This window comes from Berghia stephanieae, chromosome 9 (genome assembly GCF_034508935.2).
Source record: "Berghia stephanieae isolate SIO BIC M18660-M18661 chromosome 9, UCSD_Bste_1.3, whole genome shotgun sequence".
Taxonomy (NCBI): domain Eukaryota; kingdom Metazoa; phylum Mollusca; class Gastropoda; order Nudibranchia; family Aeolidiidae; genus Berghia; species Berghia stephanieae.
This window is the reverse complement of record NC_088368.1, coordinates 17,172,035-17,185,495: the sequence shown is the minus strand read 5'-3', so window position 1 is coordinate 17,185,495 and position 13,461 is coordinate 17,172,035. Positions and strand designations below refer to the sequence as shown.

Sequence of the window (13,461 nt, the reverse complement as noted above, 5' to 3'; positions counted from 1 at the left end):
AAGGTATGTACGTTTTGTTTTTGTTTTTGTTTTTTGTTTTGTTTTTTGTTTTTTGTTTGTTTGTTTTTTTATGTTGTTGGCTAAAAAATTGGTTTGAACACAAAACTTTTCGTGTTTGTATTTTGTTCTTTTTTGTCGTTGTTTATTACTTTTTACGCGGTGAAGTAATAATGAGTGTGTGGGTTTGTTGCTATTTCATACAATGGAAAAGCTGGAAATCTGTTCAGTGGATTAATCTTGTAAAAAGTCACGAGCTGGTGAAGATTTATGTGTTCTTTTTTCTGTTTGATTAACTCTCTCAGAACAAAGGGATAAAGAATCTTGACCAGAATATTGGAAGCTACACCAACATTTCATTAAGGCGTATTTGACAACAGGCCTGAAAACTATGAACAAAACACGTATTTAAAATTTTGGCCAGAAAACTCGTCCTTCAAAAATCGATCGATTAAAATGACCGTCGTCTTGTCAAAAACTGTCAAATCTGTGACTTCCTTGGAGAATTCCGTGAAGTCCCAGGTTTGAGAGTTTTTTGACAAGGGGGGGGGGTCGTTTTAATCGATCGATGTTTTGATGACGAGTTTTCTGGCCAGTTGGTAGAGCACTCGCTTCACACTCTAATGGACCAAGATTGATTCCTTGCGAAGCCGTTTTTTTAATTTTTTGTTACCCCCCCCCCCCCACTCTTTCTACCCAGTAGTGATTGGGTAGATGGGTCTGTTAGGTCTGGCGGAAAGTACTTTGCGATTGACTAGCGTCCTATCCAAAGGGTAGAAAACAATTGCTTTTTTCCGTTTCACCCTATAGAGGGTTAAACTCCGGCTTCGTGGGCCTCAAGGCTCTAAAGGAAGGACAACTTTGGTATTTGCTTCAAGCAACATGCGTCAATTAAAAAACATGAGCTTTTATATAGCGCAATATCCACTTAATGTGCTCAAAGCGCTTTACAAGGGGCCCCTGACCAACAGCAACATGTAATATGTAGAACGAGACATGACGCTTGTTAGGCGATATTACATTTGTTCCGAAAGAGACACCTGAGTACGATGAGAGAATGTGAGCAAAGAGCCTTTCCCAAGGACTCAAGTGTGCGCCGAGCGAGGCTCGAACCCAGGCCACATAGACCGCAATTAAAACCAGTTTGAGGCGATAGGGAACAAATTCCTTCTCCTCTCCGTGATCTAACTTAATCGTCATCACCCCCCCCCCCCAACACACACACACAAAACCATATATGAGCATATATAGAAGGAACGATTTTGACGTCACTCAGCTCTTTGTCATTTGGTTTTTTGCCAGCCATTTTTATGAGTAGTTCCCACTTAATATTATAAATCAGTCTATAAACTTTTATGGTTGCACAGTACATAAAATAAAAAAAGAAATAAATAAAATGCCCTTTATTCATCTCATAGGATAAATGTGTCTCTAAGGTCTATTCCAAGGGAAGATTGCAATCACCCAGGCGTCAGCCGCAGTGCAGCGCCGCAAATTGAGCCAGGGCGAGTTGACTTGCTCAAGGCGAAACAGCGCAGCGGCGGGTGATGGAACTCGGTACTTTTCGGGTACGAAGCAAAGACCGTATCGCTGAGCCACGCTGTCTCCTTGTGAGAGTTTTGTGAGTTGGTGTCTTTAATGTGACTGGCGGATACTGTGAGAAGTAGTACCTAACCGCATAGCATCAATATTGAATTCCACGATTGGCGACAGAATTCGATTCCCACCAAGTTTGTCTCGTGTTACCAGCCACACACTCACACACACACACACACACACACACACACACGCGCGCGCACAGAAGGCTCACTTTCGTGACTGACTTGTAAAGGCAGAATTTGCGAGGGGCGGGCGGTTTGCTTTGCCGACGATAACTTGGGACAAAATCCAACGCGACCGATTCATCAACTCCGACTCAAATCCGCGGAATAAAATTCCGCTATCTACCTGCGCGTATATCTATATATAAATAAAACCACGGATCGTCTAAGATTACTATCAGGTCTTTCGGATAACACCTGCAGGAATTGTCTACTGTTATGACATCAGTCTAACTAGATATAGCCACGTTTTCTGGGAACAATTATAAATATCGTTGCATAGTCTTATATTTCAAAACAGATTGTCACATGAAAATATAATATATCCCTGCTGAGAAGAGATCAGATCTTCAATTCAAAAGTTGCGAAAAACATTGGCTGGGTGATTCTGAAGCAAGTTTATATTACACAGATTTGATATAAAGATATAAGATCGTCTCTCCAACGGTTTTGCTGTCTTATTTTCCTGCTGCCGTCTTCACTTAAGCTGAAGAATATTCGTTGAAGGATTTGTTAACGGCAAAAACTAAAAATAGATTTTTAAAAGCGGCTTGTTGTATTTTTCTTCAAGTTTATACAAACTTTGTTTTAAAACGTCTTTAAATTGACATAGAAACTAGAAAGTCGTCCGTGTGTATAACAGTTCATTGGGATTGATTCTTCCGTCAAACTGTCACATCGAACGCTGGACGATTTCTGGACTTGAAGGAGTTAAAATCACAGTCGTCGAGTGACTGGTTGCTGGTGTTGTATCAACATCCTTATCGTTCACGTCATTCTGTTCACCATGTACTCTTGCGTAAGTATAGCCTATACACTTATAGTATTCATTTATGGCCAAACGTCTCTGAATGGTATAATATCGGTGGGTACCGTATGCCAAAAATAATTTTTTGAAACACCCACCAAGGGTGATATCAATTTAACGTGCTTAAAGCACTTTACAATGGGTCCCTAGCGACGTGCACTTATTTGCAGGTCTGATAACCCAATTCCTATGGGCTCATTGTTGTCATGGAAATCGCAAAAAATTACGCAAAATATTCTCATAAGTGGGTTCGGATGTCAGACCTGCATATATTTACACGTCGGTCCTTTGCCAACAGCAACACTCAACATGTAGGTGATATCACAAACACTTTTTCCGACAGAGACAACGCTGTTCACGACCAAGTACTCGTTTAAAAACTTTGCACTATGAGAGAATGTGAGTAAAGAACATTATGCGCCGTGGAGAGCGGGGTTCAAACCATGGACCTCCCGATTCAAAGAGGGGTGTCATACTACGAATAGTTTTATTTTTTAATAAATGTATATAGTGTTCAGATAGTCCTTTTGGTAGAGCACTAGCTTCACACGCAAAGGGACCGAGTTCAATCCCGGGTGCAGTCGAGATTTCGCTGACCCACCTCCATTTCTACCCAGCAGTGATTGGGTAACCGAGTCTGTTAGATCTTGCGGAATGTACTTTGCGATAGACTAGCGTCCTATCCAAAAGGATAGCAAGCAATTGCATATTGCACGTTTCACGCTATAGGAAACCGGGATAAACTCTGGCTCCATGGGCCCAATGGTTCCTAAGGATTACTATTTTTTAGAAAGAAAAAGATGTTTATTGTCAGCTGTAAAGCATGTGAACGCAATGCTAGTGGCATTTCTATGTTTATAAATTCGATCTTTGACAACTACACCTCTCCGATATTGTACCGTTTTGGGTAAGGTCACAATTTATTTGTCGTTTATCCTCTACAACCATCTCTCTTTTTTTTAAATTGAGCTTTATATAGCGCAATATCCACTAAATGTGCTCAAAGCGCTTTACAAGAGGGTTCTTGTCCAACAGCAATATTTAACATTTAGGACAAGACGTGACGCCTGTTAGGCGATATTACAATTTTTCGGACAAAGACAACGCTGTTAACGGCCAGGTACTCATTTTACACCTGAGTACGGTGAGAGAATGTGAGTAAAGAGCCTTTTCCAAGGACTCAACTATGCGCCGAGCGCGAGGCTCAAACCCAAGACCTTCCATTCTGAAAGCGAGTGTCATACCACTAGACCACATAGCCGCAGTTCATTGGCTTGTATTTTCAAAAGGTCCCACGGGCCCATCACTGCGAATGTTCAGTTACAATCAAATCAAAACAGGGAACAGTCACGTATTACTTTGACGAGCAAATGCATTCAAAACTGTTTTGAAAGTTTCTAAGCCTTCAACATTCGTTATGTCCGGTGGCAGGACATTCCCTGCCATTTATTGTTCGTGGGAAAAAGCTGTGATTGTAAGTGTCCATTTTTGTAAATGGTTGTATGTATAGATAGTATGCGCTTGGCTAAGAAGCTCATAACATTGGAAGTATAACGGACGAACACACAAAACTATGTGTAACCATGAACGTTTATAGTCTGGTTAATACCGTTCAGTGAGAATAACTCACAAACGCGGATGGCAAAATATAACAACAAAGGCTTGAGTGACGTCATCTTCGAACTATCTATTCTGATGCATTGTATCTACGTGTAGCGTGTCTATCTGATTTGCTTTTTATGTAGTTTGGGATGAGGATGGGTGCGGTTTTTTTAATGGAGCTTTTATATTGCGCAATATCCACTAAACGTGCTCAAAGCGTTTTACAAGGGGGTCCTTGTCCAACAGCAATATTTAACATTTAGGACAAGACATGACGCCTGTAAGACGATATTATAATTTTTTCGGACAGAGGCTGTTAACGGCCAGGTACTAATTTTACACCTGAGTACGGTGAGAGAATGTGAGTAAAGAGCCTTTTCCAAGGACTCAACTATGCGCCGAGCGAGGCTCGAACACAGGACCTTCCGATCCGAAAGCGAGTGCCATACCACAAGACCACATAGCCGCACAATCCCAATGGGTGCGTTTGGGTCGTTAATGGTTATGTGTAAGGTACGGGATGCCTTCCGCCGGTTTTTCAATCGTTTCCAGTCAAGAGACTGGAGGGAGGATGTTACGCAAGCCGGGTCTCTGGATCATTTGTGCCGTACTCTGAAAAGAAAATCATTATGTAAAAATTTGGCCATAAAACTCGTCCTTTAATTATAGATCGATTCAAATGACCCTCATCTTGTCAAAAACTCCCAAATCTGAGAGATTCGCGAAGCCTATTCCAGCGTTTTATCCAAAGGGTTGCAAGCAATTTGCTAATATCCGCTTCATGCTATAGAGACCGGGATAAATTCTAGCTCCATGGTTCTTATCGGTCTGAAGGACAACTACTTTTTAGATAAATAAAGGATCTAGATTTAACCAAGACATTATTTTACAGATAATCCAATTTCTATCTTCTAGTAATATGTCATGACGCCATTACTTTAACCTCCTCCAAATCAACTATAGGAAAATCGTCACATTCGTTACGATACAACCAACATTTTTCTGATTCAAATTTCTCTTGTACATCATAAAGTTTAAAGAAAATGAACAGTGTGCTGTAGATCAGGTTTTGCAAAGGAAATGATGTAGATATCGCAGGAACTTACTACTATTGTGTTTGAGTGGTAAAAAATCTATTTTGATTAGTTTGGTGTGAAGTTTTGGGGAAAAGTTTGCAAATAGTTGGTAAGAAGAGAGATCTAGTTTATAGTAAAATAGAGGGAGTAAAAATGACTCTTATAAAAGATACAACACAAAGAAAACAACGTTTCGGCCTTTGGCCTTCTTCGGGTAAACAAGAACATTTTATAAAAGTCATTTTTACTCCCTTTATTAACTATAGATAGTATGCGCTTGCATAAGAAGGTCACAGCATTGCACTGCGGAAGTATAACGGACCATCACACAAAACTATGTGTAACCTTAAACGTTTATAGTCTGGTTAATACAATTTAGTGAGAACTACTCATAAACGCGGATTGCAAAAAAAACAATAACAAAGACCCGTCAAATTCATTCTATTTATTCGTTTTACTGGCTCATTTCGGCATCTCTAGATTTTAATATTAAATCTAGTGAGATGGTAGAAAAGTTCTCGGTACAAAAAGACATATTTTTTCACTGTCTATATATGGATCAAACGTGTTGTTTTAAAGTTTTACCAGTATTTTGCGACTGACTGAAAAAGAACATTGAGCCCGAAACGTTCCGTGTTTTAATGTTTTGTTCATTTTTGAAGCCACTAACGTGTCATCACGCCATTACGTTAAATCTGGTTAGACGGCGGAAAAGTTTTTGGCACAAAAAGACATATTATTATTTTTCACAGTCTATCTGAATTCAACGCGTTGTGTTTTAGAGTTTTAACAGGATTTTGCAACTGACTGAAGCAGGACTTTGAGCCCGAAACGTTCCGTGTTTTGATATTTAATATTAATTTTTTTATTCATTATAATGTAAACATTTGAGTGTATTCCGGAAAAGGTGGTAGATTACAAATCTGTAACTTATAATAATAATAATTGAGCTTTTATATAGCGCAATATCCACTAAACGTGCTCAACGCGTTTTACAAGGGGTCCCTGACCAACAGTAACATTTAACATTTAGGACGGGACAACGCCTATTAGGCGATGTTACAATTTTTTATCGGACAGAGACAACGCTGTTAACAGCCAGGTCCTCATTTTACACCTGAGTACGGTGAGAGAATGATAGTAAAAAGCCTTAACCAAGGACTCAACTATGCGCCGAGCGAGGCTTGAACCCAGGACCTTCCGATCCGAAAGCGAGTGTCATACCACAAGACCACATAGCCGCCATTACGTTAAATCTAGTGAGACGACGGCGGGTGTTTTAACCCTCCCCTTACCACACAAATGAAAATCGTCACATTCGTTACGATGTAACCAACACTTTTCTTGTTCTAAGTTCATTTCTGTTATAGTTATAGCTATAAAAACTCGACACTGTGTTGCAGAGCTCATTTTTTTTCTGAACAAAACAAGCAAATGATCGTTGCTATTCTGTTTGAAAAATATATTTTTGTGTTGAGTGAGTATGAAGTTTCGGGTAAAATTCTGAAAATAGCTGGTAAGGAGAGAGTTAAATAATATATCTCATAATACTTTGTTCGTTGTTGTAGTCATATGGTAAGACTCTCGTCAACGGACTGGTAGGTACCTGGGTCGAGTCCCACTCCAGGCTGTTTTGGGGGGGGGGGGAGGTGGCGCAAAGACTAAGTTTTAAAAAAAAGACTTTTTACTCACATTATCTCCTGTAGTCAATTTTAATTCTCTCCTTACCAGCTACTTTTGGAATTTTCCCAAAAACTCACACCCACCCAGCACAAAACAGACTTTTCTTACTCAAACAAAAAGTAACATGTGAACTCTCCAACACAGTGTTTAGTATTTATAGCTGTAATCAAAGCAATTATTTAAATTTTGTGGTGTACAAGAGAAATCAGAATGATAAAATTGTCGGTTACATCGTAACGAATGCGACGATTTTCCTTTATCCTATATTTCCTATAACCATGAACGTTTATAGATAGTATGCGCTTGGCTAAGAAGCTCATTACATTGCCATCCCGAAGTATAAGGGACCAACACACAAAACTGTGTGTATCCATGGACGTTTAGTGAGAAGTACTCATAAACGTGGATGGCAAAAAACAATAACAAAGACCTGAGTGACGTCAACTTCGTTCTATCCATACCATTTTGAGGCGATGGATTACAGACAGTTATTCTATTTTGTCTCCAGACTATCTTATCTTCCTTCTATTTCTGCCACTGGGATGTGCGGCTATGTGGTCGAGTCCTATGACACTCGCCTGCAGACTAGAAGATCCAGGGTTCGAGTCCCGCTCTGAGCGGCGTATATTGAGTCGTTGAAAAGGGTTATTTTCTCACATTCTCTCACCGTACTCGGGTGTTTAATGAGTACTCTGTCGGCAAACAGCGTTGTCTTTGTGGGGGGGGGGGGGAATGGAACATTGCCTAATACGGGTTATGTTTCGTACTAACATGTTGCTGTTGCTTGGGACCTCTTGTAAATCGCTTTAAGCACGTATAGAGGATATTGCTCTATAGATAGTATGCGTTTGGCTAAGAAACTCATAACATTGCCATCCGGAAGTATAACGGACCAACACGCAAAGCTATGTGTAACCTTGAACTTTTATAGTCTGGTTAATACAGTTCAGTGAGAATGACTCACAAACGCGAATGGCAAAATATAATAACAAAGGCTTGAGTGACGTGATCTTCGTTCTATCTATAGATAGTTCGAAGATGACGTCACTCAGGTCTTTGTTATTGTTTTTTGCCATCCGCGTTTTTGAGTAATGCTCCCTGAACTGTATTAACCAGACTATAAACGTTCATGTATACACACAGTTTTGTGTGTTGGTCCGTTAAACTTCCGGATGGCAATGTTATGAGCTTCTTAGCCAAGCACATACTATCTATTGATCAAGCGATAGAACAGTAGGTATTTTACTTATACACATACCATTGAAAACTAACGTTCTAAAAGCAAGACGCTTCAACAGTCGTAATGACGCATGGTAACTGAGTAACTGGCTCTTAACTATCGGACAATGTCGGACGCCCTTATGAAACATTTCGCCGACGAGCATAAAAGCGTATCCAGAGGGGAAAAAACCCATTATATATCTGATCATGTTTTGACTTTAACACGTTCTGATCACAAGACATATGAAAAGTTATGGACAGCATGAAGAATAAAAAGAACAGATTTTCTTTGTTTAGAACCACGATGACCGCCGTTGCTGGGCGACGTGACATCAAACTATTGAATCCAATTACAAGGAGCCAAGCCGGTCATCTTTGTTTATTTTATATTTTATTTCGATCGCTTCCCCTGAAAATTGATTTGAATTCTAGGTTAAGAAAATGTTAAATGAATCAAAATACTATTATCAAAAGAAAATAATAATATTGTTTTTAAATTGCATATAGATAGTATGCGCTTGGCTAAGAAGCTCACGACACGGCCATCCGGAAGTATAACGGACCAACACACAAAAACTATGTGAACCTTGAACTTCTTTAGTCTGGTTAATACAGTTTAGTGAGAATTACTCATAAACACCGATGGCAAAAAGCAATAACAAAGACCTATAAACAGAAAAGATTGGAAGATTCTTTGAAATACAGAAGAAAAAAGGGGGTGGCAGTCAAATACAACATTTTTTATCACACATTCTTCTTCGACAAAAATTATTATAATATTGTATGGATAGTTAATACACGGACAGTTTAAAATTCATAACCGAATACTCCAAAAGTATAAATTATTTCAAAAATGGTATTTTCAGAGAGTCCAATAACTTAAAATATGCAAATCAACTAGCGGATATATAACATATAGTTACTAAAAAACGCATGTATTTTACAGTCAACTTCATTTTACAAATTATCTTTGTTTGTTTATTGGTTTTTTTTTTGTTGTTTTTTTTTTTTTTTTTTTTTTTTTGGTTTGATTGTTTTGGATTTGTTTGTTTGTTTGTTTGTTTGTTTTTGAATTGTTTGTTTGTTTCTTTTTGTTTTATCTGTTTGGGGGGGTGGGTTATTTTCTTATTTGTTTTTTGTTTTTGTTGTTGTTGTTTTGTTTTGTTTGGTCTTTTTTGTGTTGTTTGTTATTTTTTTGTTTGTTTGTTTTTCTTTCGTTTTGTTTTTGTTTTGTTTTGTTTTTTGTTTTGTTTTGTTGGGTTTTTTCATGTTTTAATTTCTTCTTGTTTATCAAGCTATGACCGTGTTCCTGATAGTGACATTGAGTTGATGAATATTCATGACACGATTCTATTACATTTATTATTTTTTACACGACCTTGATTTGAGAAAAACAAAAACAAAAATAAATCGAAGCTGGTTATTTAAAGTTTGAAATTTAAATTTATTAAATTTGTGTTAAATTTTGATGCTCCATCCCGTGAATGTTAATCCCGGGATCAAATTGTAGAAAGGTGTGAGATGAGGGCAGCGTCAAATTGTGACGTTGATATCTGGATAGAGGGTGGGGGTGGGGGAGTTCTGACAGGTGAAATGTGCATCATTTGATAACCTGGTTATGATGAAGGCAGCTGTCTACTGCCCAGGTCTTGATGCAGGTCACTGCTCTGGAAAAACATGTATTTATATATTTGGCCAGGAGACTCGTCCATCAAATATCGATCGATTTAAATTACCCTCATCTTGGAAAAAAAACTCTGAAACCTGGGTCTTAATGAAGTCTTTTTATCATTCCCAGGTTTGAGAGTTTTTAAATACGTGTCTTTTCATAATACGGCGGTGAAAGGGTTTATGACATAAGGAAGTTGAGGAGATGCCCTCGGCTAATGAGGAGGAGGTGGGCGGATGGGTGGGAGGAGGGAGGAAAGCAGGGGAATGAATGTGCGGCTATGTGGTCTAACGGTATGACACTCGCTTTCGGATCGGAGGGTCCTTGGTTTGAACCTCGCGCTGGGCACATAGTTGAGTCCTTGGAAAAGGCTCTTTAATCACATTCTCTCACCGTACTCAGGTATAAAATGAGTACCTGGCCGTAAACAGTGTTGACTTTGTCCGAAAAATTGTAATATCGCCTAACAGGCAGCATGTCCCGTCCTTCGTGTTAAATGTTGCTGTTGACCAGGGACCCCTTGTAAAGCGCTTTGAGCACATTTAATGGATATTGCGCTATAAAACTCAATTATTATTATTATTATTAATGAATAGGATTCAATACTCTGAAGTCACGTCCGCCCAGCAACGAGCAGCTTGGTCCTAAACAAAGAAAATCGGTACTTTTTATTCTTCATGCTGGCTATAGCTTTTTCACATGTCATGTGATCAGAATGTATAAAAGTCAAAACATGATCAGATTTATATTGTTTTTCTCCTCTGGATAACTTATATGCTCGTGGGAGAAGTATTTCATAAGGGCTTCCGCCATTGTTCCGATAGTTTAGAGCCAGTTACTAAGTTACCATGCGTCATTACGAGGGAAGTGACGTCACGACTGTTGAATCCTATTGGTGAAAAGGTAGATTGAAGGATTTAATGTGTTTGTGAGTGAGATCTAAGGCTTTTGTTTTTGCTGTTGTTGTTGATCATGTTGTTGTTGTTGATCATGTTGTTGTTGTTGATCATGTTGTTGTTGTTGATCATGTTGTTGCTAGTGATGGTGATGTTGTTGAGTAGTAAGAAGATAAAGTGAAGGAAGAGGAGGAGGAGGGGGGGGTAGAAGAATGATGGTTTTGAAGATAATGATGATGATGATGATGATGATGATGATGATGATGATGAGGATGATGATGATGATGATGATGAGGATGATGATGATGATACGAGATGATGACTGATTAATGACGATTAATGATGATGATATGGATGAATGATGATGATGATGATGTGTGATGATATGATGAGAGGATGATGATGTGAGGTGATGATAATGACGATGATGATGAGATGATGATTGAGATTGATGATGATAAGACGTTGACGGTATATACCGATGATGATGATATAGTATATGATGATGATGATGATGATGATGATGATGATGATGATGATGATGATGATGTTGATGATGATGATGATGATGATGATAACGACGATGATGACGGTGATGATAACGACGATGATGACGGTGATTATAATGACGATTATAATGATGATGATGATGATGATGATGATGATGATGATGATGATGATGATGATGATGATGATGATGATGATGATGATGATGATACATTATATTATATTAACGAAGCCGTTCGTAAAGCAAGCAAAGCAATAATCTTTTCTTATCGTTCATCAAGAATTGTCAATATTTGATATTGATCTAATATATAATTGACAGAAAATCATTGTATCCAATGTTATTTTTTTGCGACATGTAAATAATGACACAATTGATTCCAAGACATATCCGACTATAGTCGTTTAAGGTTAAACACAGTTTTTTGTGTTGGAATGTTTAATTTGGCTGGTGGATGTTGTGAGTATTTTACCTAAACGCCAGTGAAGCTCATAGTGAGTTATCGTTAGTTGTGCTCAAGGAAATAGATCATTATCATCATCATCATCATCATCATCATCATCATCATCATCATCATCATCCTTAGTATTATTGTCATTGTTATTACTTTTATTATAATCTTTATTAGTATTATTATTATTAGTATTATTATTATTATTATTATTATTATTATTATTATTATTATTTATTATTATTATTATTATTATCATTCTTCTTATTATTATCATTATTATTACTTTTATTATTATTATTATTATTATTATTATTATTTATTATTATTATTATTATTATTATTATTATTATTATTATTATTATTATTATTACGAGGGTGAGTCAAAAAGTAATGGGACTCTACTTATTACTTAAAAACAAATTGAATCAATACCATTCATCATACCTCAAATTAAAGCTTGGCATTAAGTAGAATGCTACTTCTCAACCTAGTCTCCACCTCTCTCAATAGCCACAGTCCACCTTTTTGTAAAGTCATGTAGAGTAATACGCTTCAACAGTCGTAACGTCATTTCCCTCGTAATGACGCATGTTAACTTAGCAACACTGGCTCTAAACTATCGGAACAATGGCGGACGCCCTTATGAAATACTTCTCCGGCGAGCATAAACGCGTATCCAGAGGAAAAAAACATTATAAATCTGATCGTGTTTTGACTTTTACACATTCTGATCACATGACATATGAAAAGTTCTAGCCAGCTTGAAGAATAAAAAGTACATATTTTCTTTGTTTAGATCCAAGATGGCCGCCGTTGCTGGGCGACGTGACATCAGACTATTGAATCCAATTGCAAAATGTTCGCACAGCTGAATCGTGACTTTTGATTCGCACACTTTTGGTGATTTAAATTTTCGGAAATTTTTTTCAATATCTGAAATACGTTAATTACGTAATCACAGTATTTAATTGTCTCAACCGATGTTCCTTCTTGCTTCTTGAGACAGTAGAAAAAGTGGCAGCTTCTATTTTGCTCCTTTAAACTCCAAAGTTACTTACCTGAAATCACGAGATCGACGAGTATCAATGTTCCTTCTTCCCTGGGATGATGTATGCAGATACACGGAGGAAGGGGTTTTTTTTCAAATAGATATAGATAAAATATATCAAACAACGTATGTTCAAAAGTAGAGTTATAGGTTTGAATGACTGGTGTGCGAACCGGTGAAAACGTGTGCGAAGCGATGAACACATAAAGAAAAGTGTGCAAAGCGATGAACACAAGGGTATTTTTGGGGAAGTACAAAACGGTAATGTGACGAGTTATAAATGACGCTAGAAGAAAGTAATAGCATTCAGAATAAAGACTAATAAATGGGCTTCAAAACAGTATGTGCAGATTTGTACCTTCCCTGTGGAACTCCCGCCTACTGTCATTCTAATTCAGTCATGTCTGCAGATCGCGATTTAGCCCAATATGTCGCGAGTTGTGCGAACATTGTGCAATTACTCTATCCCTTCCTCGTAAAACTGAGTTGACTGAACTTTGAGCCAATTTTTCACTACTGTCTTGGCTTCTTCGTCATCTTCAAAGCAATGTCCCATCATTGCCTCATCATCATCACAATCATCATCATCATCATCATCATCATCATCATCATCATCATCATCATCATCATCATCATTATTACTGTTTATAATTTTTAGAAAAAATAATATCTAAAATTC

At 37.8% G+C, this 13,461-nt stretch overlaps 1 protein-coding gene across 1 annotated transcript in view; it reads left to right on the top strand.

The window, feature by feature from the left end:
* Positions 1-1,929: 1,929 nt before the first annotated feature.
* Positions 1,930-13,461, top strand: part of LOC144979313 (uncharacterized) — a 42,548-nt gene continuing 31,016 nt past the window's right edge. Inside the window, exon 1 of the mRNA XM_078925944.1 lies at positions 1,930-2,616. Coding sequence (XP_078782070.1) covers positions 2,605-2,616 — 12 coding nt within the window. The 5' untranslated portion in view covers positions 1,930-2,604. The remainder of the gene's footprint in view (positions 2,617-13,461) is intronic.